The following is a 27,423-nucleotide window of genomic DNA, read 5'->3' as shown; positions in this document are numbered from 1 at the left end:
GGATAGACTTAAATCCGAGACACAAAGGAATTTCTTCTCCTTGAGGGTAGTGAATATTTGGAATCTTCTATGATAGAGATTTGTGGAAGCTAGATCACTGAAAGCATTTAAAGAGGAAGTAGATAAATCTTTGAATTATTGGGGAGTTGAGGACTTTGATGAGCAAGCATGAAGAATGTATTGTGGCTAGAAGCAGATTAGCCTTCATTTAAAGGATGGAGGGGCAGGCCTGCTGGACCAAATGGTCTAATCCTGCTCCTATTTTTAAAGTTCTTATATTTTTATGTCCATAAGTGCCTTGTTCATTTTTGCCATACAGAGGCGAACTTGGTATATCATGACAAGGCACTTTCAAGGGCAAAAAAACTCCCAACATCAAAACTATTACACCAAGATATCATACCCATGTTACACTGGGGACAGGTGGGTATTGAACACATAAGACAGTGAACACCTGAATCTGTATTTAGCCTAGAGATGAAACAGGATATTCAACAAATCATAAATGCATGCCAATCATATCAACTCCAGCAGTGTGGGGAACCTCCACACGATATTCCATTCACTCCTTGGATGACAGTAGGAACATGCAATCAGCCCAGATCATCCAAAACCCATGAAAGCATCACGATACCAATGGAACAGAAGCCAGGTTGGACAAATGCCAGTGTCACCAATGATTCACAAAGACAATGAAGGAAAAACTCTGGAGATGATGATTATTTGGTGATCTTGAGTGACAGTACCAATAGTTAGATAACTGTGTTGCCAAAAATTGAAATAGAGAGCAATGTGTATCTCTCCCGAGAGCTACCATCACCAGATTAGGGTTAGTTGTCAAACCGCAGAAGTGAATTATATTGAGATTTGAAATGTAGTCTTCTGATCCCAGTTTACCAAAATGAATAATTACCAAATTGACATGTGCCTGAGCTCAACCACGTACAGTAAAATCCTCAGTATCCGACACACATGGAGACTGGGGAGTGCCGATTACATGAATGTACTGGTCGTAGCCAGGACTGCTTATAAATACAATCAATGAAGTTTGTTTTATAAAAGAGAGAGAGAGAGAGAGAGTGAGGAAACCTGCTTGCATCGATTACCATTACATGACATACAAAACAATAGGGGAAACACATAATGAAGAGTTTATTGTATATATCTGTTAAGGATAACTTTATATCTTTGACAAAGGGGGCAAATAGTAAGATATAATTTTATTTATACAAGTTAAAAAATAATCACATTATTTTGTCTCTTTAGAGAGCAGACTTTTCAACAAAACAAGCCTTTTTAGATGATTTCCAATTGTGTCCAAATTTGGAGGAAGCTTCAGTACCGACAGATCATGATGTGCAAAGATCAGTTTCTTATCATGCATATTTCAAAGATCCCAAATCTGCTGTGATGGATCCAGTTGCAAACAATAAAGGTACTTTATCACTATGGAGTTTGATAAAGGTACTTAAAATCTTGAATGTTTTAGATTGAATAAACGGAGAAGTGTACATTTCCAATGAATGAAGAGTCAATTATCAAAAGGGTCAGATTTAACATTATTAGCAATCAAAGTAGTGGGTGGCACAAGGAAAAATGTTTTTATACTGATGAGTGGTTACAATTTGGGGCTAACTGGAATGCTCTTTTAGAAAGCCAATGAATACTTCACTTCCCTCTGTGCCATACTGCACTAAGATGTTCTGTGAAGAATGGGTGATCTTTTTTGTATTTATTAAATTCACATCTGATTCAGAAACAGATAGCAAAAGATTTGTCAGCCCTATGTTTTGGGGCATATTGGTAGTGATTCATGGTTGCTGGTTTTATTGGAGGGGGTCAGGTAAACATAGAATTTCTACAGTGTGAATGCAGGTCATTTGACCCATTGAGTCCACACTAACCCTCTGAAGAGCATCCCACCCTGACCCAGTCCCCTACCCTGCATTTCCCATGGCTAATCCACCTAGCCTGTACATCCCTGGACAATTTAGTATGATCAATCTACCTATATCTTTGGATCATGGGACGAAACCAGAACACTCAGAGAAAACCCACAAAGACATGGGGAGAATGTGCAATATCCAGATAGATAGTCCCCAAAGCTAGAATCGCACCTGGGCCCTGGGTGCTGTGAGGCAGCAGTGTTAACCACTGGGCCATTGTGCCACACCAAGCAAAGCTGGTGCTCCAACCTCATGGCTGTGTCTGTGTAAAGCAGGGACCTGACCAACTGAGAGGACATGACTTAACCGGCACTCTGACCATGAAGATAGGCTTAAAGGGAAGCTGCACTGAAACTGGAACACCAGGGCAGGGAGAGAATCCCAGGTGAAGGATGTAGTGCCGGATGTATTAGCAGTAGAGGCAGATAGAATGAGAGATATTGTGGGTTTGTAGACATCAAGTAGCCTATGAATATCATCTTCAGAAAGGAGTGGATCTGGATGGCTTGTGAGCTCAGCACCCAGAGACTGGACCTTAAGATCTGATGAGTATAGTCAGAAGTCTTATTGTATCACATGGGGCATCAGTGAATGCATCTTCAATGACAGCTCCTACACACCACAGAACCAGCTATTCATGCTGCTCAATTTGTCACACATCCACCTCTCACTCTGTAGCACTTCCCTATGCTTCAGACTCAAACTAATATCCATCTACTTCATCTCACCCTCACATCAGATACAGTATATGAATGTTTGGCATGCCGTAATTGTTAACAGTCAGTCATGGGACTATATATATTGTACAGCTGATGATACAGTGCGTCCGAGATGTCATTTGAAGATGGATTCACCTTTGAAGATGAAGAGCCCTCTCTCTAGACATTGCTCCATTAAAATCCTCTTCATTCGAGAAAACCTTCCTTTGACAGTTTCACCAGTTCTCGTAGCCTCGGTACATCTTTTTAAGAGGGCCAAGCTATTGTTAGGAAGTGTAGACCAGCCATGTATTGTACAAACTATGGATACACATGGGCCTCCTGCTCAATGTGCAGCAAGAATGACTGTAATTTTCAAGCCTGTTACATAATTTCTTTGTGTAAGGTCACTCAAAGATATAGAACAAAAATAGAAAACTGAGTTGAGGTAGTTATCGGTGAACAGGAGCATGGACTACTTCTCTTCCTCTCTAATCCTATGTTCACTTGGTCACCCCTTTATCTAAGTGCTGATCACCTCCTCAGATGTGTCTTCCAGTAGGCTTTCTCTTTTAAGTATTTTGCAAATTGTGGTCGTTAGTCAGATTTTAATTGGAAGATTAATTAGTATCACTGAGCTCATGAAATAATATTCCCTCAACGTGTGTGTGTTTAGGTGTTCTGTGCAGATCGAGTAGCCATATTGTAAATGGTGTCACATGCCTGGCTCCTGATCCTAAGCCATCCATTAGTTCTTATTTTAGAATAATACATTTTCAGATCAGACTAGTTTCCCAACCTCTGCTCGTTGAAAGTTTAAGCTGCTATGCTTTATTCAGTATCTTAGATGTAAAAGAACATTATTTTTGGTTCCCTATTCACTGAAAATTTCCTCTCAAAAATTTTGTCCAAAAGCATGTTATAGCTTTGAAACATTAATGGCCCACAATGTAGCAAAAGAGAATTTATTAAAGTAAACAGAAAAACATAATCTAGGGGTAATGTTGGGACTGGTAAGCAGTGACAGAGAAGCTTATTCTGTTCAATTAATCTAGTCTGAAGATTAAACATTTGACGCATTATATAACATTCATTTTGCAACAAACTATTAGATAAAATGTAGTTAAGAATTGCAGTTTAGATAACAGCCCAGTGGTCAATATTTTGCGAATATTCAGCAGCGTGGAAAGATCTTCAAGAGAAGATTCAACAACTGGAAATGGAGCGAAAGCAAGCTGAGCAACACATGGAACATCTGTGCAATGAATGTATTCTATACATAAAGTTTTCAGGGCAAGAAAACAGTAAGGAAGATATCGTCAACATTAATACTGAAGATATTAATGGTGAGTACACCTGAATCTTGTTTGCTGAAAATGTTTTGTCCTTTCATAAATTAGTTTAAATATAAAAATAGTAAGAATGCATTTTGAAGTGGAATAAGATATGTTTATCTATTATTCTGACTTATATGTAGGACCTTTAAATATGTCTACCTGCACGGTTAGAGTTGAAGTCACATATAAATGGGTACAAGGAATAATCAAAAGACTTTTCTCGGCTAAGGCCCCAGTCATGCCATTTTCTCAAAATGTTGTGCTGTCATCAAGCCTATGATCTCAATTTTGCTTGATTGACAGTTGGCTTTTTCTGGGATTTTTAAAAAATGCACTTGTGGGATGTGGGCATCGCTGGCTGGCCATGTTTGTTTTCTTGTTTTGTCCCATATGTGAACAGGAAGAGAGTTACTGAATAGCTATAGACAAATAACATGTATACGCATGAAACTTATCAAAATAATGCAAATGTTCAGTGAGATGAAAGAGGTTGCAAACAGTATACAGAGTTGTTTAATTGAAAAAAAATGGTTGGTGTGATGAGAAAGGACAAAGTTGAGAAAAATGACACAACTTACCCTTGTTCTGTAAGTGTTACCACATGAGAACAAAGTATAAGTACCTGTTATGAGGGTAAAAATTAAAAAGAATTTTTATAACGGCCATGAGGTAATACATTGTCTCCTAGAGATTGGTTGAAAAGGAAACAGATATGGGGAAAAAATATGTGCAAAGTGCAGGAGAACAAGGGTGGTGGTAGGGAAAAGTTGTCTGTTATGCAGAGAAGATTTTTGAGTTTCAAATAATATTAGCCTAGATTTGTTTTCTTGCGTCTTTGTGGAATGTGAGCAGGATGTGGTAAGACCAGCAATTCAAGCCATAGAGTCTTACAGCATGGAAACAGACCCTTCAGACCAACTAGTCCACACCGATCACATTCTCAAACTAAACTAGTTTCACTTGCCTGTGTTTAGCCCATATCCCTCCAAATCTTTCCTATTCATGTACCTATCTAAATACCTTTTAAATGTTGTAACTACATGCATCCACCACTTCCTCTTCCAATGATCTGGCATTTTAAATACTCATCCAGATGATGATCTGAGATAGATCTTTGGAGTAACAGAGGTAATAGTATGGAAGTGAAAAGATAAATCTCTGTAACTGAAATTATGATTGATATTTTAAATTATTAATTAATCCAAAACAGGTTAAATAGGGAGACAATTGTTGGCTTAAACATTAAGTCAAATAGGATGTCAATTGTGAATTGTTGTAGAATTGTGATAGGGGACGCTGTACCTTCATCTCACTCAATATTCGCATCACCTTGACAAGTTCCACACATGTACCTGTTGCTTGGCTATAGCTATTCAGTAACTCTCTTCCTCTTCACATATGGGACAAGACAAGAAAAAGAACATGGCCAGCCAGCAATGCCCACAACCCACAAGCGAATTGAAAAAACAGAAAAAGCCAACTGGAGATTAAACAAATGGAAATCATTCCACACAAGAACCACTCTCTGCGTAAAAAAGTTGCCCCTCATGTCCTTTTTAAATTTTTCTTCTCTCATCTAAAAATATGACTCCTAGTTTTGAATTTGCCCACCCAAGGGAAAACACCCTTGCTATTCACCTTATCTATGCCCTTCATGACTATATAAGTCTCTACAAAGTCAGTCCTCAATATTCTACGCCCCAGTGAAAAACGTCCCAGCCTATTTTTATAATTCAAATAGTCCATTCCCAGCAACAACCTGGTAAATCTTTTCTGAAGCTGCACTAGTTTAATAATGTCAATCCTATTGCAGGGTAATCAGAACTGCACAGAGTACTCCAGAAGAAGCCTCACCAAAGGCTCACCTGAACCTGAAGTCCAAATCCTATACTCAAATTGTTGCCTGTCCCTAATTCCCTGTGAGATAATAATATATGAAAACACTAATAATGATGGATAGATGCTTTTCACATTCATAGGTTTGCTTTAAGATGCAGGCATTAAAATATTTCTCCTAAATGGGTTAAAATCTATTTTAATCACAGAGCAGTTTGGCAAGGAATAATGGTAAAGATTAGCCACTTAAAGCTGAGTATCACAGATGGGGGCAACAATTGTATTTTAATTCTCTAATTATTTGATCTTTTTAAAAAAATACACATGACTTGTATCATCAAATCATTGTGTTAATTTTGTTGATGTACCAAATCACTAGATCACCTGAACCTTTATCTGTTGAAATGACAAGAGACCAAGAGGAAAAAAAACAAAGCTGTGAAAACATAATTGAAGAAGAATTTGGTGTTAGTCCATTAAACCTTTCAATTTGAATAAATAAAAGAATATAATTTCAGAAATTGGGGCATCTGCGTAATCAGGGTTTATAGTAATGCAATAAGTTAAGATAGTTATTTTCTGTCTCAATGTTTTGAAAATACGTGAAAAGACAAAAGTTAAAAGAATAATTTATTAGGCTGTGATACAAAGATTAATAGAGTGTTTCTGAAGCCTTAATTCTCATGGTTTCTTTAAATTAATCTGTTCATGCATTAGCCACTGCAGACGACTGTTCACTTCTACAGAAACAGTTAGAATATATGATGAATGCTTTAAAGAATGGAGAGACTGAAACAAGCCCTGTATTAGAGAGAGAGGTAAGGAGATTGTTGAACGTTGTGCGTTTTTCCTTTTTGGAAAGATTTAATAATCTTATGAACTGAAACAAATTTTAGAAAATATAGTTGTTACCCTGTAACAAAATATTTTACATCTCAAAATTCAATCTTCCAATATCATAACATTTATTCCATTACTTACAATCTATATCAATAACTTGGAGATGTGGACAGCATATCTGGTGGCTAACTTTGCTGATGACATCAAGCTGGGTAAGAAAGTAAGTTTACAAGAGGAGATACAAGTCCTGCAAAAAGACATAACGACTTAAATGAGTAGGCAAAAAGTTTGCAGGTTTAACGTGGGAAAATACAAACTTGTCCACTTTTGAAGCATAGAAAAGCAGTATACTATCAAATGGTAAGATCAAAGAACTCAGAGGTACAGAAGGATCTCAGTGTCCTAGTATATAACAAACAATTGGGTTGCAGATTTAGCAAGTGATTAGGTAGGTAAATGGAATGCTAGTGTTTATTGCAAGGGGAATGGAATATAAGAGCAGGACAGTTTTATTCCAGATGTACAGGGCTACAGTGAGAACATTAGATTACTTAGAGTGTGGAAACAGGCCCTTCGGCCCAACAAGTCCACACGCCCCGCCAAAGCACAACCCACCTATACCCCTACATCTACCCCTTACCTAACACTACGGGCAATTTAGCATGGCCAATTCACCTGACCTGCACATCTTTGGAGTGTGGGAGGAAACCGGAGGAAACCCACGCAGACACAGGGAGAATGTGCAAACTCCACACAGAGAGTCGCCTGAGGCAGGAGTTGAACCCGGGTCTCTAGCGCTGTGAGGCAGCAGTGCTAACCACTGTGCCACCATGCCGCCCAGATAGGGCACTGTGTACAGTTTTGTTTCTTTATTTGAAAAAATAATTGTGTTAGAAGCAGATTCTTTCCTGGGCTAAGGGTTTATCTTTTGAAAAATGATTGAATAAGTTGGACCACTATCCATTGGCATAAAGAAGAATGAAGGATGATCTTATTGAAACATATAAAAAAAACTGGGGGGACTTGACTGGCTGCATTCTAAGAGAATGTTTTCCGTTGTGGTAGAGTCTAGAACTTGAGGACAAGAATGAGGTCATATAGTCATACAGCAGGTTTTACCTTTAAAATTGAGAAGAGTCCTTTCTTTTTCTCTTATAGGGCTGTTAGTCTGTGAAATGCCCTTCTCTGGGAAATAATGGACGCTGGATCATTGAACTTATGAGTTAGATATGTTTTTGAATCAGCCATGTTCTTATTGGTAAAAACAATGACTGCAGATGCTGGAAACCAGATTCTGGATTAGTGGTGCTGGAAGAGCACAGCAGTTCAGGCAGCATCCGAGGAGCTTAGAAATCGACGTTTTGGGCAAAAGCCCTTCTTCAGGAATAAAAGCAGTGAGCCTGAAGTGTGGAGAGATAAGCTAGAGGAGGGTGGGGTGGGGAGAAAGTAGCAGAGAGTACAATGGGTGAGTGGGGGAGGGGATGAAGGTGATAGGTCAGGGAGGAGAGGGTGGAGTGGATAGGTGGAAAGGGAGATAGGCAGGTCGGACAAGTCATGGGGACAGTGCTGAGCTGGAAGTTTAGAACTAGGGTGAGGTGGGGGAAGGGGAAATGAGGAAACTGTTGAAGTCCACATTGATACCCTGGGTTGTAGTGTTCCGAGGCGGAAGATGAGGCGTTCTTCCTCCAGGCGTCTGGTGGTGAGGGAGCAGCGGTGAAGGAGGCCTCCATGTCCTCAGCAGAGTGGGAGAGGGAGTTGAAATGTTAGGCCACAGGGCGGTGTGGTTGATTGGTGCGGGTGTCCCCGAGATGTTCCCTAAAGCGCTCTGCTAGGAGGCGCCCAGTTTCCCCAATGTAGAGGAGACCGCATCGGGAGCAACGGATACAATAAATGATATTAGTGGATGTGCAAGTAAAACTTTGATGGATGTGGAAGGCTCCTTTAGGGCCTTGGATAGAGGTGAGGGAGGAGGTGTGGGCGCAGGTTTTACAGTTCCTGCGGTGGCAGGGGAAAGTGCCAGGATGGGAGGGTGGGTTGTAGGGGGGCGTGGATCTAACCAGGTAGTCACGGAGGGAAAGGTCTTGGCGGAAGGCGGAAATGGGTGGGGAGGGAAATCTATCCCTGGTGGTGGGGTCTGTTTGGAGGTGGGCGGAAATGTCGGCGGATGATTTGGTTTATGCGAAGGTTGGTAGGGTGGAAGGTGAGCACCGGGGCATTCTGGCCTTGTTACGGTTGGAGGGGTGGGATCTGAGGGCGGAGGTGCAGGATGTGGACAAGATGCATTGAAGGGCATCTTTAACCACGTGGGAAGGGAAATTGCGGTCTCTAAAGAAGGAGGCCATCTGGTGTGTTCTGTGGTGGAACTGGTCCTCCTGGGAACAGATCTGGCGGAGGCGGAGGAATTGGGAATGTTCTTATTGAGCAAGTGCAAAAGACAGAATGACGTACTTGTACTCTTAAGTCTTCTGTTCTTGTTATTATGTAATTGTTTACAGCCTAGATTACACAGCCAATAGTCAAATACTACATTTATGGATCACCTTAATTGATGGGATCAGCAGTAATTTTTTCAAGTGTAACTACAAAATAGCTGTAGATTTTATTGTCACTGTACTCAAGTGTACAGAAGTACAGTGGAAAGTGTACAATATCACCACACGTGGCATCAACTTAGGTACCAAAGTACCTGCGTATAAAATACATAAAATACATATGTACAATGTAGTAAGAGAAACAGAGTTAATAAGTTAAGCATTACTTCATAGGATAAGTAGAAAAATAAATACTGGCTAGCCAGTTTTGCCACACATCTCACCAGTGAATTAAAGAAAGCACAGGCATGGAATTTGAACCCGTGACTTTTAACAATAAAGGCCACAGTACAACCACTGAGCCAATGTTGCCATACCTCTTGATATTAGCTCATTTGTCACAACTCGATTTTTAAAGTTCTGCGGGGAAGCCACGGGGCATTTAGTCATGCTTGTAAATGTGGTTTGCCATTCAACTAAGTCTCAATTCTGCAGAGGAGGATATTTCTGTACATGAGATTAATAAACTTAAATACCCATCATATCATTCACTAGCTCTTTTTAAAAAAAATGAAACCATCCACGTGAACTTCCTGCGAAGGTGCAAGTGGTGACCAGCAGAGGCGCTATGTGTGGAGGTGGGTGACGCCGGGGAATGGGGGCCGTCTTGGAGTTTCTCCGCTGTTCTTTCTTCAATGCCCCGGAGGGGCCTGGAGAGAACCGTTGGTTGCTCGGATACAGAGGCCTGCTGTTGGAGCTGAAGCCTGGACACTCGGTTTTCGGGATTTTCGTCATCTGTTTCTGCCGCTGTGAAGCAGATGAAAACAATTACACAATATTGCACGGTGAAAACAATAACTGATCTTGAATTTAAGATGTGAGTAAAGCTGAATGAAGGAGCAGCGTTCTCCCAGTGTTAACCCTGGGTGGAGGAGGAGCAACAACTGGAGGGATTTTTAAAAACCCTCAACAGCCCTTTCTGGTGCATCCATAGAAACCAAAACATAAGGAGGAGCAGCAGCATGACTTGGTTCGATTCTATATAATATATACATTTCTGTTCAGCTGTTGGGTTCCTCGTTAAAATTTTGTGCCAAAACCAGGTTTGTCTGTGTTTTTTTTGTGTCTTGGTGAATATGTAAAAGTAACTGAGCTAGTCCCGCGCCTTTGAGAGTTTTTTTTCTGGTAGGTTGTAATTTCTGGATCCTGTATTTAAAGTTGAAGTTTAAACAAAAATCCATAAGAAATACGGATGCTGGAAAACAAACAAAAATTGAAATTGCTGGAAAAACTCAACAGGTCTGCAGTATTTGTGGAGAGAAAGCAGACTTAACATTTTGAGTCCAGTGGCTGTTTTTTGTTTTAAATTTGAAACGTTTGATTCGTAGATGTTAGGAAATGTGCTGCGGGCACCGGATGCTAAAGCTGGAATGATTTTGACATCTTTGTTCATGTTCTCACTAACATTCATTGCTGTGACTCCACTTTTCGACAATCAGTTGTGCAACCAGACAGAGAGACTGCCATTTGGATTATGCACAAATTTAATAATCTTTCTGACTATATCTTAATATAGTGCTAACCCCTTAACTGTTGCATTCATTCCATTTATGGAATGGAGAGTAGGAGCAATGAGACTCTGAAACAGTTTAAGTCTACATTCCTTTTGCAGAAATGCAATAATCTGCCATCTCAGAGGCAATAGCCCATCGAGGGTTTTAGAAATGTTTTTTAAAGATTGTAGGACCATTTTTGTACTATGATAGTTAAACTGTTGAATTGGTGAACTAATAGATTAGAGACCGTTCAGGAATTAGATGTTTTTACCTATCCATTTCACCCAAAAGCTTATTTCATTGACCAGGTAATGTTACTGCGATGACCCAAGTAATGCTGTTGCCACAATAGATCTTTGGTAAAAGGTAGAGTAAAGGGATTGGTTTTGCTGAGTTGGCTGGACTGTTCATTTGTGTACAGTGTGATGTCAACAAAGTGGGTTCAATTCCCACACCACCTGAAGTATTCTCCTTCTCAGCTTCTCCCCTTGTCTGAGGCATGATGGTGAACCACCAGCAGAAAGGAGCCCTATGGTCTAGTAAGACTATGGTGACTTTACTTTTTTATAGTGCATGTGAAAAAAAAAGACTTGCTTGTTTTCTTGTTTTCAACAGGTTTTCATGTTTTCAACAGGTACCTGTTTCAATTGTGCATGTTTGACATTTGTACATGAGGGAGTTTCTTTAAACAAAAAAAAAATTTCTCTGCTTTCAGATAACACCTTTCCAGATCTTTGCAAAAACAGAAGCAGAATACTGCAGATGCTGGAAATCTGAAATTTTTAAAAAAACAGAAATTACTAGAAATCTTTCAGAGACTGTCAACAGTTCAGGCTGATGGCCTCGCATCAGAGCTAAATCAGTAATAACAACCTCAAAACTGACAGTCCAAATCAAAATCCTATTTTTTTTAATAATTCACTCAAGAAGCTATTGGCCACGTGAGCAGAGGTGGTAGACCTTTTAGGTTATTGTGTTGTATATGCATATCACAAACATATCTGCTGCTGTCCAAATTTGTAAACTTTCCATCTGAGACATTTGGATTATGATCAGCAGTGGGAATTGTAACAGTGCTGAATGTTTGTTTCAGGTCTGTAATCAATTTGTGGTTCTGCTTGCAACAGCTCACTGAGTATAGGTCAGGAATCAAACTTGGGACTATACTGGCATATAATTAGTGCCATAATTAGTTACTGCAAGATAATTGGGCCAAATCTTCTGGTTTCTAAATTGGTGACTGGGTTTGTAACTGAATATGAACATACAAAGTCTGTTATTGTCATGTCAATCATACCTACGTGGAACTAGCTAGAAGAGTTCGTGGCAATTCCTCTGATTCTGGGACACTGTACAATCATCTCTTAGTTGGCATCAGATAGTCCTGTATTACTTACCTGGATAGTTACATGTTAAATGATTAGATTTAAACCTGGTATCATTGCTTTGGTAACATCACAATTGATCTGGTCCAATGACTGTACACAGAATTGGGTTGAATGGTATAGGAAAATGTCTTAACAGTGCAAAATTGCCTGTTTCACCAGGATCTGGTCTAATATTCTTTTAGTCCCCTAACCCTGGTTTTTTTATGTGCCATCTCGAAGTTTGGTAACAGGAACCTTCAACTGCCCCAATTATTTGGGAACCTCTGAATATCCTCCTCAAACTTTTCTCCATACCTTTTTTAAAGCCATTTTAAAACACCCTTCTTCAACCAAACTGCAGGTCAATTTATTTAATGCTCCCTCAGGGGGCATTAACGCTGCCCACTTATTTTATCACTCATTCTGAAAATATTCTCAACTTGGTAAACTTTCAATAAGTATTGTTTGTAACATGATTCTAATGGGGATTTTCATCTCTTTTAGATTATGGAATCTCTATCCAAATGCGAGTATGTAGGGAATCCACTTTCAAGCTGGGAAAATATTTTGTTGACTTCTTTTGACATCCAACAGAAGGCAGTGCCTCATGTGACACCCACTGGATCAAGAAACCATGATGAGGCTAATGTGATTAGCCTGGCTTCCAACAGCAAAGGTATATTTATAGATGAGGAAAAGGATTGTTAACATTTTTGAATGCATTCAAAGTATAAAATGTAGAGGACTATTTTACGAATATTTCAGTAGACTCCAATAATGCGGCAATGCTTTGTGTTTCCAGTTTTTTGGACCTGTGTTGTCATCTCTTATGGCTATCGGCAGCATTGAATTGAAATACAGTGTAATATTAATTGACCTCGAGTCTTTGAATGCTGGCGGCTCAGTGGATAGCTCTTCGGAGGGTCGATGCAGACTTAATCAGCTGAATGATTTGATTTCCTTACTGATTAAAAATATCTCTTATCTCCACCTCAGACATACTTACTGACCCAACCTCAACAACCCCCTGCAACAAAGAATCCCACAGAATCTGAGAGAAGCAATTTCTTCTCAGCTCTGTCTTTTAATGGGTGACCCCTTTTTTATTTTCTTTCACTCATGGGAATCAGGTGTAATTGGCTTAGCCAGCATTTATTGCCCATCCTTAGTTGTCCTTGAGAAGGCGGTGATGAACTGCCTTCTTGAAACACTGCTGTCCATGTTTAAAATAGGTGGTGTGGTGTCAGCCACATTCCACTCTTGGTGCACTTATTCCTTTGCACTGCCACTGACTCTACTATTTTGGGCTCTTCCACTACCCAAATGTCAAATTTCAAAGGAAGGTACTCACCCGGGCTGTTGGAATCTGAGTCCCTAGAACCTGAGCTGTTACTTCCCATATAGACAGCACAGCAGGCGCCAGCAGAAACAAAGAACCAAGTCTGAGCAAGGTGGAAAAATTCAGGTAGATGGTAGAGTGGACAAAGGAGTAGGTTTGGGGTGAGGGAAGGTTGAATTAGGTAGACTGAAGGGATGAAAGGGAGACATTGTCTGGTGATGGGTTTGAGGAGAGATGGGTTGAGTGAGTGGGGAATTGGATGCTGTTGGAGGGAAGGGCAGAGCAAATTGGATTTCATAGGGAGAGAGAACGGTGGGCGAAGGAAGAAAGTGGATTTGGAGGGAAGAGATCGGGGAAGGTGATATTGCTGAATGAGTGTAATCAGCCCATACAAATGCAATGTGTAGGGGAGTGGGAGGAGAGGGTCTTCACTGAGTTTTCGGGTGAAAATGGAGATAGTCATTGAAATCTAAATGAGTAAACAAAATAAAAGTATTCTGAAAACGCTGTTGTTATATTATTGTCTTATAATGATACTATACTCCTTTAATGCTGTTGTGTTGGTTCATTTTGTTTTCCATCATATTAATTTTCAAGACATTTTCAATAAATATTTGTTCATGGCTGTGAGCATTACTGGCAAGGACAGCCCTTTTTTCCCCAACCCTATTTGTGCAGGAGAAGATGGTGGGAGAAAGTGTGGGCTGCAGATCCTGGAGATCAGAGTCAAATATCGAGGTGCTGGAAAAGCACAGTCAGGCAGGCAGCATCCACCGAACAGGAAAGTTGATGTTTCGAGCATAAGCTCTTCATCAGGAACGTATGGGGGCCTAAGGGGGCTGAGAGACAACTGAGGAGGGGATGGGGCTGGGTGGGAAGGTAGCTGGGAATGCGATAGGTGGGGGTGAAGGTGATTGGTCAGATAAGTGGATTGGATAGGTGGGAAGGAAGATGGATAGGTAGGACAGTTCAAGAGGATGGTACCAAGTTGGAGGGTTGGATCTGGGATAAGGTGGGGGGAGGGAAGATGAGGAAACTGGTGAAGTCATAGAGATGTACAGCATGGAATCAGACCCTTCGGTCCAACCCATCCATGCCGACCAGATATCCCAACCCAATCTAGTCCCACCTGCCTGCACCCGGCCCATATCCCTCCCAACCCTTCCTATTCATATCCAAATACCTCTTAAATGTTGCATTTGTACTAGCCTCCACCACTTCCTCTGGCAGCTCATTCCATACACGTACCACCTTCTATGTGAAAAAGTTGCCCCTTAGGTCTCTCTTATATCTTTCCCCCCTCACCCTAAACGTATGCCCTCTAGTTCTGGACTCCCTGACACCAGGGAAAAGATTTTACCTATTTACCTATCCATGCCCCTCATAATTTTGTAAACCTCTATAGGGTCACCCCTCAGCCTCCGACGCTCCAGGGAAAACAGCCCCAGCCTGTTCAGCCTCTCCCTACAGCTCAAATCCTCCAACCCTGGTAACATCCTTGTAAATCTTTTCTGAACCCTTTCAAGTTTCACAACATCTTTCCGATAGGAAGGAGACCAGAATTGCATGCAATATTCCAACAGTGGCCTAACTAATGTCCTGTACAGCTGCAACATCTCCCAACTCCTGTTCTCAATACTCTGATCAATAAAGGAAAGCATGCCAAACGCTGCCTTCATTATCCTATCTACCTGCGACTCCACTTTCAAGGAGCTATGAACCTGCATTCTAAGGTCTCTTTGTTCAGCAACACAAATGAGGTTAGGTTGGAAAATAGTTTGAAGCACTGCTGTAATCTTTTGTTTTGTAAGTATGTAAACCAGCAAGGTCGTGACCTGTATTATGTACACCAACTGCTGAAATACTGAGGTCACTTCGGTGAATTTATACAAGTGCATTTTTCCACTGTCTTGACATTAATGGAAGGTGTGCAAAGGGAGACTATTTGTTTTTAGCCACTTGAAGTCTAATGATTCCACCCATTTAAAGTGGCCCAGATGTATTTGCATTTCACTGCAGATCCTAAAAGTGCTATAAAATGGCATCATTCCTTGTCGCAAATAATTTTGTGTGTGTTGTCTTGGTTTTTGTCACCTCTGTTGTGGTTCTGTTCGCTGAGCTGGGAATTTGTGTTGCAAACGTTTCGTCCCCTGCCTAGGTGACATCCTCAGTTCTTGGGAGCCTCCTGTGAAGCGCTTCTGTGATGTTTCCTCCGGCATTTATAGTGGTTTGTCTCTGCAACACACATTCCCAGCTCGGCGAACAGAACCACAACAACGAGCACCCGAGCTGCAAATCTTCTCCCAAAATTTTGTCACCTCTTCTGGTTACCAATTATAAAACAGTCATTAATAGTTTATGTATATTAATTCTAAAAATCCCTTAATTTTGAACAGCTCCATTAAATCTTCACTTACCTCTCTCCTGATCTAAAGGAACACCAATAAATAAGTTACTTGCCACATTGCACATGTTCCTGACCTGACTCATTTTGCTGTTCCTTCATTGTCACCTGATCAAAATCCTGCAAGTCCCTTCTTAAAACCATTGTGGGAGTCCCTACAAGAACTAAGTGATTCAAGAAGGCACTTCACAACTTTTTCCAGGGTAATTGGGAATAAGCAATAAATGCTGGCCTAGTCAGTAATGCCAACATCCCGAGAATAATTTTTTGTTTTAAAAACATTATTGTGGCTTCTCTGGTCTGTGTCTAGTCTGATCAAAATTATCGAGGAGAAAGTGAGGACTGCAGATGCTGGAGATCAGAGCTGAAAATGTGTTGCTGGAAAAGCGCAGCAGGTCAGGCAGCATCCAAGGAACAGGAGAATCGACGTTTCGTGCGTAAGCCCTTCTTCAGGAATGAGGAAAGTATGTCCAACAGGCTAAGATAAAAGGTAGGGGGGAGGGGCGTTGGAAATGTGATCACCTTGACCTCCTTCCACCTATCGCATTTACAACGCCCCTCCCCAAGTCCCTCCTCCCTACCTTTTATCGTAGCCTGCTGGACACACTTTCCTCATTCCTGAAGAACGGCTTATGCCCGAAACGTCGATTCTCCTTTTCCTTGGATGCTGCCTCACCTGCTGCACTTTTCCAGCTACACATTTTCAGCTCTGATCAAAATTACCCTTGTGACAACCATTCTGTGACTACTTCAAGTAAAATTAATTCTAAATTTGGACTCTTGTGGAATTAACCAGATTGGGAACTTAATTAGGATCTAAGCTGATTTCCTCCTCAAAAGTTTAGGAGGAAGTGGGGACCGCAGCTGCTGGAGAGTCAGAGTCTAAAAGTGTGGCGTTAGAAAAGCACAACTGGCCAGGGAGTATTCAAGGAGCAGGAGAGTCGATTTTTCATCAGGAAAGGCTTATGCCCAAAACATTGACTCTCCTGCTCCTCGGATGCAGCCTGACCTGCTGTGCTTTTCCACACCATACTTTTTGACTATCCAAAAGTCTAGCCTACGTTAGAATGACAGGCACGCAACCATGTCTGTTTTTCTCACTATTGAATATTTTTCTCTGTTTCTAGCTATAGTTTCGGCTTTGAAAAATCTTCAGGAAAAGATTCGGCGTTTAGAGGTGGAACGTGCAGAAGCTGAAAAGAAAATGCAAAGTCTGAGCTCTGAATCCGTTCAGTACACACATGGACCAGAGCGTGGAAAGAAAACTAACACTAGAATCGAGAAGGGAGTATCTAACGGTGAATGAGTAGTTTTGATTTGTGCAATTGTTTTGGACTTTAAAATATTTTAATCACCAACTTCAACCAGAAAGTAAAGCAAAGCCATACTGCGGAATGCAACCAAGTTTTAAAATAAATCTATAAAATGGTTCTGCATGGAAAGATCATTGTTTAAGGTCCATCTCTATTTGCCCACTTTGAAGGTAGTAATAAGCCATCATTTTCAATTCATGTATGTGTGATAAAGATACTCATGCAGTTTAGTTAGGCACTGCTTAAGAGGTTGGTCTGTGCCTGTGTTCCTCACGTAATCTGCTCCTGATTTCAATTTTAACACTACCAACAATTGTGCAATGAAAATTAGCAAAGGGTGAAAAAAGAAACAGTGACAGACAATGCCAACAGTCTATAGACACTGGTTTTAATAGATCCCTCCTGTTTCTCTGAGAATGCTGGAATGGCCTCTCTCTTTACCAATCCCCTTTTTCCCCCTCACTGAAGCTAGATAAAGTGAAGAACTATTTCTGGAGCTCCCTTTTTATTAGATTAGATTAGATTACTTAGTGTGGAAACAGGCCCTTCGGCCCAACAAGTCCACACCGACCTGCCGAAACGCAACCCACCCAGACCCATTCCCCTACATTTACCCCTTCACTTAACACTATGGGCAATTTAATTTGGCCAATTCACCTAACCTGCACATTTTTTTTGGACTGTGGGAGGAAACCGGAGCACCTGGAGGAAACCCATGCAGACACGGGCAGAACGTACAAACTCCACACAGAGTTGCCTGAGGCGGGAATTGAACCCGAGTCTCTGGCGCTGTGAGACAGCAGTGCTAACCACTGTGCCACCATTCTTTCTCATTGAAGGCAGACAAAGTGATCTGCTCCGAACTTCTATCAGTTCAACCCCTCAGATGAAATGTCTGAAGCTGAGAGTGCTAATTTTATTTTCTCCATTTGTGAAATTTGTCATTTTCCCTAAAGCTCCTTATGTAGTGTCAGTGGTTTGTTGTTATTTGGTAACTGATCACTTATGTAAATTGAGATTCGTAACATTGAGGAACTGGAGTATTCATTTTTACACATTTTTTTAAAGCTATTCTACTATGACCCGTTCTTTCTTTATTATTTTTATGACTATCAAGTTTGTGCTGATGAATCAAGGGGTCAAACTGCTGCAGATTCCTTGTGGCTAGCAATCCAACCTTTTACCTCTAACAAATATTTGACAGCAGCAACTGGAATATTCCAAAATCATAAACCAAAATCATAAGAAATAGGAACTGATGTAAGTCATTCAATAAATTTAATGACTGATCTGATTGTAGCCTTAATTGCACTTTCCTACCAGACCCTGATCTGTTTAAGATTAGAGTGGTGCTAGCAAAGCACAGCAGGTCAGGCAGCATTCGAGGAGCAGGAATATTGACGTTTCGGGCAAAAGTCCATTATCAGAAATCATTCCTGATGAAGGGCTTTTTCCCAAAAAGTTGATTTCTCAGTTCCTCGGATGCTGTCTGACCTGTTGTGCTTTTCCAGCACCGCTCTAATCTTGATTCTAATCTCCAGCATCTGCTGTACCCACTTCCATCTACCAGATCTGTTTAACTCAACCTTGAATATATTTAATGATGCAACTTCCACTGCTCTCTGGGAAAGAGAATTCCAAAGATGACCAACTATGCAACAAAAAACTTCTTCCTCGTCTCCTTAAATATGAAACCTCATATTTTGAAACTGTGCCCCTAGTTCTAGACTCTCCCACAAAGGGAAGTATCTAATCTGTCAAACCTTGTCAGTGTCTTGCGTTTCAACAAGATCAGCTCTCATTCTTCTAAACTATGAAAGGAATAAGTCCAATTGATCTGTCCTAATTCCAGGAATCAGCCTAGTGAATCTTTTCTAAACTTCATCTAATTCAAGTAAATTTGAATTTTTTAAGAAAAAGTTAGGAGACTCAAACTTTTCATGGTTTCTGGGGACAGAGTCTCAAGTTTTCTGTACTATAGCAAGAATTCCTTACTTCTATACTCCAGCCCCCTTGAAATAAAGACTATCATTCTGTTTCCTAATTACTTGCTAGCCTCTTGTGATTCATGTACTAAGACAGCCTGATAAGTCTGGAAAATATATTTGGCAATCTGTCGTCTTTTAAAATAAAATTCCACTTTTCTATTCTCTTTGCCAAAATGGATAGCTTCACATATTCCCATCTGCCAAACTGTAATCAACTCAATTAACCTAGCTCTATTGCTTTGTGCACTATTGTGTCCTCCTCACAACTTCTTTGCTACCTATCTTTGTGTCATTGGCAAATTTGGCCACAATACAATTCATCCAAATCCTTTGTTAGGGAATTACTGATACTTGACCACACGGTTGAGACTGGAAACAACTGATAACATATTTTTTTGTCTGAAACCTGGCTGTGCAAGATGAGGGAATTGTCATAAAGCTGCCAGTGACGAACCTATAAAATAGGAGCAGGGGGAGGCCATTCAGCCCCTCAAGTTTGCCCTGCTATTCAACAAGATTGCAGATTCTTTATGTCCTGACTGCAGCATAGCCCTCCCCCACCTATTATTGTATTATCAGAAAGTTTGGATACACTACACTTTGACCGCTCCTCCAACTACTTAATATAGGTAGTAAATAATTGAAACCCTAGGATTGTGACCGTTGCTACATAATATCCTTCTGTCTCTTAGCCAATCCATGCTAACACATTATCCATGAGCTTCAATCTTGTGCATTTATCTTTTATATGGCACCTTACAAAGTACCTTCTCATAACATATCCTGGTTCCCTTTCATCAACTCTGCTTGCTATATCCTCAAAGAATTCTAACAAATTTGTCAAACATGATTGTGTGTTTTTGGATGGCATAGTGTGTTGGTATGTTTTTCATGAGAGTTCACAAATTGCTGAGGCCAGCTTTGCTAAAGTTAGCAAGCAAGGCGCAAACTTTTGGAGATAGGGTAGTTGCTCAAAGTTATGGGAAGGGGGTTACAGCATCGAAGGGCTGTCAATCACCATGAAAGTCAATGGTTTGATCTCTGGCTAGTGGAGATCATACTAAAGTATAGTCAAAGGCATAATTAATGAGGATCAAAGGAAACAATATTGGTAAGTGAGTAGAATTGGAGGTGGGAGGCAATTTGCAGATGTGAGTTTCATCTGAGAGTAGAAAAACAGAAGTAATTGCATTTTGAGGTAGGCTTAAGTGATGTGGAAGGACAGAGCAATTTGGGAGTTTAGCTGCTTGAAAGCACCACCTGAAACGGATAAACATATGGCAAATGTCAATGAAATACAGAGCTTCCTGGCAAGGAACAATCAAGATTTATTAATGTTATGGAGGGTTTGAACAGAGGAAATGAGCATTTTGTTTCTGGCGGTAGAGGGGTTTAGATCAATACAGGTTGAGATTTAGGACAAAAAACAGGAGAAACATTTTACACAGCAGGTTGTGAGGCCAAGCAACGTATTATTGGAATTTGTCAATGAAGCAGGAATTGTGCTGACTTTTAAGAACGTCAGAGTGCGTCTGGGAAAATTAACAAACAGTGAGATTCACAACTGATCTTGAAGGAATCTGTTTGGGAGAGGTCACAGCGCAGAAACAGATAATTAAATAGTTTCTGGTGTAAGTCTGCAGTCGTGAATAGAGAGGGTTCTTTCTTGATTATGTTTTATTGAGACATGTCTCTTGATTAAACTTAAAAATATAAGCCATAAGTATCAATATTGTTTCCTTTGATCCTCATTAATTATGCCTTTGACTATTCTTTAGTATGATCTCCACTAGCCATAAGTATTAAGCCATAAGTATTAAGTTAGCCTGGAGCAGTATTTTGTAGATAAATAAGACGGTGCTATTTTCTGGGTGTGCAAATTGGAAGAAGCAAAAATGGCCCTTAGTAAAGTGATATACTCTTCTTGTTGATGAGGGAGTTTAGGGAGAGTTTGCGTGTTATATAGGATTACCTCTTGTTACCTCTTGCAACATGTTTGAGGTGAGGGATGCCATGGTCGTCCCTGCTGATTTCATTTGCAGGAAGTGCACCCATCTCCAGCTCCTCCAAAACCATGTTAGGGAACTGGAGCTGGAGTTGGATGAATTTAGGATCATTCGGGAGGCAGAGAGGGTCATAGATCGGAGCTTTAGGGAAGTAGTAACTCCAAAGATTGCAGACAGATGGGTGACAGTAAGGGGGACTGGGCGGAAGCAGCCAGTGCAGGGTCCCCTGCGGCTGTTCCCCTCAAGAACAAGTATACCGTTTTGGATACTTGTGGGGGGGACGGCTTACCAGGGGTAAGCAATGGGGTTCAGGCCTCTGGCACAGAGCCTATCCCCGTTGCTCAGAAGGGAAGGGTGGAGAAGAGCAGAGCAATAGTTATTGGGGACTCGATAGTTCGGGGCACAGGCGGTTTTGTGGGGGCGAGAGAGACTCACATTTGGTATGTTGCCTCCCAGGTGCAAGGGTACGTGACATCTCTGATCGTGTTTTCCAGGTCATTAAGGGGGAGGGGGAGCAGCCCGATGTCGTTGGTGCCAATGTGGACCACGACTTAGGTAGGAAGAGGGCTGAGGATGTTAGGCAGGCTTTCAGGGAGCTAGGTTGGAAGCTCAGAGTTAGAACAAACAGAGTTGTTGTCTCTGGTTTGTTACCCGTGCCACGTAATAGAGAGTCAAGGAATAGGGAGAGAGAACAGTTAAATGCGTGGCTGCAGGGATGGTGCAGGAGGGAGAGATTCCGGTATCTGGATAACTGGAGTTCTTTCTGGGGAACCCTCTAAACAGGATGATCTACACCTGAACCTGAGGGGCACCAGTATCCCTGGGGGGAGGTTTGCTAGTGCTCTTGGGGGGGGGTGGGGGGGGATTTAAACTAACTCTGCAGGGGCATAGGAACCTAGACTGTAGCTTTAGGGTCTGGATTAGTGGTGCTGGAAGAGCACAGCGGTTCAGGCAGCATCCAAGTAGCTTCGAAATCGAAGTTTCGGGCAAAAGCCCTTCATCGGGTTTCCTGACGAAGGCTTTTGCCCGAAACGTCGATTTCTAAGCTACTTGGATGCTGCCTGAACCGCTGTGCTCTTCCAGCACCACTAATCCAGAATCTGGTTTCCAGCATCTGCAGTCATTGTTTTTACCTTGTAGCTTTAGGGTGCGGGACCTGGAGTATAGGGAGGTTAGGAACATAGCATCAATCTCAAAGGGGGGGGTGCCTGTAAACAGGAAAGTGGCTTGAAATGTGTATACTTCAATGCAAGAAGTATACGAAATAAGGTAGGTGAACTTGCAGCGTGGGTTGGTACTTGGGATTTCGATGTTGTGGCTATTACGGAGACATGGGTAGAACAGGGACAGGATTGGCTGTTGCAGGTTCCAGGGTTTAAATGTTTTAGTAGGGTTAGAGGTGGGGGTAAAAGAGGGGGAGGTGTGGCATTGCTTGTCAAAGATAGTATTACAGCGGTGGAAAGGACGATGGATGAAGACTCGCCATCTGAGGTAGTTTGGACTGAGGTTAGGAACAGGAAAGGTGAGGTCACCCTGTTAGGAGTTTTCTACAGGCCTCCTAATAGTCAGAGAGAGGTAGAAGAAAAGATTGCGAGGATGATTCAGGAGAAGAGTGAAAGTAGTAGGGTGGTTGTTATGGGGGACTTTAACTTTCCTGATATTGACTGGGAAAGCTATAGCTCGAGTTTGTTAGATGGGTCGGTGTTTGTCCAATGTGTGCAGGAGGGTTTCCTGACACAATTTGTAGACAGGTCAACAAGAGGTGAGGCCATACTGGATTTGGTTCTGGGTAACGAACCAGGCCAGGTGTTAGAATTGGAGGTAGGTGAGCACTTTGGGGATTGTGACCACAATTCGGTGACTTTTACTCTAGTGATGGAGAGGGATAAGTGTGCACTGCAGGGCAAGAGTTATAGCTGGGGGCAGGGAAATTATGACAGGGAGGCAGATAAATTCAGGGCATGATAAGGAACGTGGGACTGAGATATCATAGCAGTTACAGAAACATGGCTCAGAAATGGATGGGACTGGCACCTTAATGTTCCAGGATACAAATGCTGCAGAAAGGACAAGAAAGGGGGGGAGGGAGTGGCATTTTTGTTAAGGGATAGCATTGTAGCTGTACTGAGGGAGGATATTTCCAGAAATACATCCAGGGAGGTTATTTGGGTGGAACTGAGAAATAAGAAAGGGATGATAATCTTATTGGGATTGTAATATAGACCCCCTAATAGCAGGAAATTGACAAACACATTTGTAAGGAGACCTCTTATCTGTAAGAATCATACGGTGGTTATAATAGGGGATTTTAACTTTCTAAACATAGACTGGGACTGCCATAGTATTAAGGATAGATGGAGAAGAATTTGTTAAGCATGAATCAAAACATTTTCTTGTACAATATGTGGATGTACCTACTAGAGAAGGTGCAAAACTGGACCTACTCTTGGGAAATAAGGCAGGGCAGATGACAGGGGTCAGTGGGGGAGCACTTTGGGACCAGTGACCATAATTCTATTAGTTTTAAAATAGTGATGGAAAAGGATAGACCAGATCTAAAAGTTGAAGTTCTAAATTGGAGAAAGGCCAATTCTGACGGTATTAGGCAAGAACTTTCAAAAGCTGATTGGAGGCAGATGTTCGCAGGTAAAGGGACGGCTGGAAAATGGAAAGTCTTCAGAAATGAGATAATAAGAGTCCAGCGACAGTATATTCCTGTTAGGGTGAAAGAAAAGGTTGGTATGTGTAGGGAAAGCTGGATGACTAAAGAAATTGAGGTTTTGGTTAAGAAAAAGAAGGAAGCATATGTCGGGTATAGACAGGAGAGAGAGAGAGTGAATTCTTCAAGTGTAAAGGCAGTAGGAGGGAAATCAGGAAGGCAAAAAGGGAGCATGAGATAGCTTTGGCAAATAGAGTTAAGGAGAATACAAAGGGTTTTTATAAATACGTTAAGGACAGAAGGATAAGTGGGGAGAGAATCGGGCCCATCAAAGATCAGCAAGACTGCCTTTATGTAGAGCCACCTAAGATGGGGGAGTTGCTAAATGAGTATTTTGCATCGATGTTTACAATGGAAAAGGACATGGAAGATATAGAATATGGTGCAATAGATGGTGACATCTTGAAAAACATTCATATTACTGAGGAGGAAATTCTGGATCTCTTGAAATGCGTAAAAGTGGATAAATGCCCAGGACCTGATTGGGTGTACCCTAGAACTTCATGGGAATCTAGGGAGTGATTGCTAGGCCTCTTGCTGAGACATTTGTGTCATCAATAATCACAGGGTGAGGTGCTAGAAGATTGGAGGTTGGTCAATTTGGTGCTATCATTTAAGAAAGGTGGTAAGGACAAGCCAGGGAACGATAGACCAGTGAGCCTGATGTCAGGCAAGTTGTTGGAGGGAGTTCTGAGGGACAGGATGTATGTGTATCAAGGACTAATTATGGATAGTCAGCATGGCTTTGTGCTTGGGAAATCACGTCTCACAAACCTGTTTAAGTTTTTTTGAAAAAGTACCAGAGAGGATTGATGAGGGCAGAGCGATAGAAATGATCTGTGTGCATTTCAGTAAGGCATTCAACAAGGTTCCCCATGGGAGATTAGTGAGCAAGTTTAGATCACATGAAATAGAGGGATAACTAACCATTTAGATACAAAACAGGCTCAAAGGTAGAAGACAAAAGGTGGTGGTAGAGGGTTCGTTTTCAAACTGGAGGCCTGTGACCAATGGAGTGCCACAAGGATCGGTGCTGGGTCCACTATTTTTCTTCATTTACATAAATGATTTGGATGTGAGATTAAGAGGTATAGTTAGTAAGTTTGACACCAAAATTGGAGGTGCAGTGGACAGCGAAGAAGGTTACCTCAGATTACAACAGGATCTTGATCAGGTGGGCCATTGGACTGAGGAGTGGCAAATGGAGTTTAGGTAAATGTGAGGTGCTGCATTTTGGGAAAGCAAATCTTAGCAGGACTTATAGACTTAATGTTAAGGTCCTGGGGCGTGTTGCTGAAAAAAAGAGACTTTGGATTGCAGGTTCATAGCTTCTTGAAAGTAGAAGCGCAGCTAGATAGGATAGTGAAGATGAAGTTTGGTATGCTTTCCTTTATTGGTCTGAGTATTGAGTACAGGAATTGGGAAGTCATGTTGTGGCTATACAGGACATTGGTTAGGCCACTGTTGGAATATTGTGTGCAATTCTGGTCTCCATCCTATTGGAAGTATGTTGTGAAGCTTGAAAGGGTTCAGAAAAGATTTACAAGGATGTTGCCAGTGTTGGAGGATGAACTATAGGGAAAGGTTGAATAGGCTCGGGCTGTTTTCCCTGAAGCGTCAGAGGCTGAAGGGTGACCCTATGGAGGTTTATAAAATCATGAGCATGGATAGGGTAAACAGACAAGGTCTTTTCCCTGGGGTGGGGGAGTCCAGAACTAGAGGGCATAGGTTTAGAGTGAGAGGGGAAAGATATAAAAGAGACCTAAGGGGCAACGTTTTCACACACAGGGTGTGAGTGTATGTAATGGGCCACCAGAAGAAGTGGTGCAGGCTGGTACAATTGCAACATTTAAAAGGCATCTGGATGGGTATATAAATAGGAAGAGTTTGGAGGGATATGGGCCAGGTGCAGGCAGGTGGGACTAAATTGGGTTGGGATATCTGGTTGACAAGGACAAGTTAGGCTGAAGGGTCTGTTTCCATGCTATACATCTCAATGATTCTCTGACTTTATAACAGCGTGAATATGTGGTTGAATGATGGGGATATGGAATCATGACCGCTGCTCTCATGTCGCATTAAACCCCAATACTGATGTGACGATTGACCTGATTCTCTGTGGTACATAACAAGCAGGAGATATGCTTTTAATTTATGACATAATTTCCCTGCTGAGATTTTGAGACTCAGCCACTCTACAGGCATTAAAAAGATACGGCAAAAATATTGAGACTTGGAGAAGGAAGTTGAGAAATCCAGTGGTTCGTTAAAGAATGAAACAAAACTCCATTATTAAACCAGTTCTAGACAGCTTAACTATTGTTCTTTATTCAGAACTTGTTGTCCAACTGGCAAATGTTGAAGACCGCTGCTCACTTCTGGAGAAACAATTAGAATATATGAGAACGATGGTGGACCATACAGAAACGGAGAAGAACATTTTATTGGAAAAACAGGTGAATGTGGCAAATTACGATTCTCTTTATTTGGGTTGTGCATTGCATGTTGTTAAAAAAATGGCTTCATGTGTGCATCCAGAGCCAGACTGTGTATACCAGTCGCTTGTGACTTCATTCCCACAACTAATTGCACCTCATGCAATGCATCCTGAGTAGGTTCCACGTTCTCTTCTACAAGCAGTTTGGGAGTGTATATCTGCTAGCATTTGTTAATAATCAGTAGACAGCATGTATATTGTATTACCTTCACAAATCTTTGACAGATGTGTATCGACAAGAGAAGGCCACCAAACAAACAGCGCTGACTAAGTGCCTTTATATAACACGTTTAACGCAGCAATACACCTCAAAACATTTCAAGAGCATTGTTAAAACATTTTGAGATATTTGGATAAATTGACCAAAGGCTTGGTCTTTTCACAGCATCATGTGTAGAGAGCTTAACTGATTATACTATGGTGGATTGAAAGACTTCACATTAATTGATAAAAGTTACCTGAATTCCAAAGTTACATGATTTGGAATTGTCTGAAGAAGAAACTCATTGAATCCAAAGCACTTAATTTACAAATAAAGAGGTTCCCAAAATTAGGGGACATGATGTAAAAAGAGGTGAATGCCTTGAACAGACTTTGGATGTAAATTATTCAGTTGAAAACGTGGGTGATATGCTCATGACGGTTGATACCTTAAGAATATACTACTTGTAATTTGGTGATAGAAACATTAATTGTATATAAACGCACTTCTGGATATTTTTCAAGAAATGGGCTGGGTGCTTCCACAGGTGATTTAGTGCTGGGGGGTAGCAAAACTTCAGTAATGTGAAAGGGCATTTTTGGATATAAGAACAATAAAAAAAAGGTGAATTTCCACCTCACATTTTCATTGCTCTAAGTGAATATGGAAGCAATTATTGCATTTACACATTTTTAAAAAAAGTTTTGTGCTTTCATGTTAGAGTTATCCTAAAAATTCCAAACCAACATTTTGAATGTACCTTAAATACAGAGTACTGTAGTACTTGGCCAGCAATGTCCTCTCAAGTTTACTGTAGCACTGAGAAGGATTTTCATCACTGTTT

The 27,423-nt window shown here is 41.1% G+C and overlaps 1 protein-coding gene across 2 annotated transcripts in view; it reads left to right on the top strand.

Annotated features, from left to right (window-relative positions):
* The window catches only part of cep57l1 (centrosomal protein 57, like 1), a 73,156-nt gene that overhangs the window by 21,226 nt on the left and 24,507 nt on the right, over window positions 1-27,423 (top strand). Inside the window, exons 3-8 of one of the 2 annotated variants that reach the window (XM_072552300.1) lie at window positions 1,267-1,435; window positions 3,826-3,990; window positions 6,535-6,635; window positions 12,616-12,787; window positions 16,982-17,152; window positions 26,215-26,336. In XM_072552300.1, the coding sequence (XP_072408401.1) occupies window positions 1,267-1,435; window positions 3,826-3,990; window positions 6,535-6,635; window positions 12,616-12,787; window positions 16,982-17,152; window positions 26,215-26,336 (900 nt within the window). Of the gene's footprint in view, window positions 1-1,266; window positions 1,436-3,822; window positions 3,991-6,534; window positions 6,636-12,615; window positions 12,788-16,981; window positions 17,153-26,214; window positions 26,337-27,423 lie in introns of both variants that reach the window. The other variant, XM_072552290.1, reaches the window with a different exon arrangement.

Source organism: Chiloscyllium punctatum, chromosome 3, assembly GCF_047496795.1.
Source record: "Chiloscyllium punctatum isolate Juve2018m chromosome 3, sChiPun1.3, whole genome shotgun sequence".
Classification (NCBI taxonomy): domain Eukaryota; kingdom Metazoa; phylum Chordata; class Chondrichthyes; order Orectolobiformes; family Hemiscylliidae; genus Chiloscyllium; species Chiloscyllium punctatum.
This window is presented reverse-complemented; position numbering and strand designations above follow the sequence as displayed.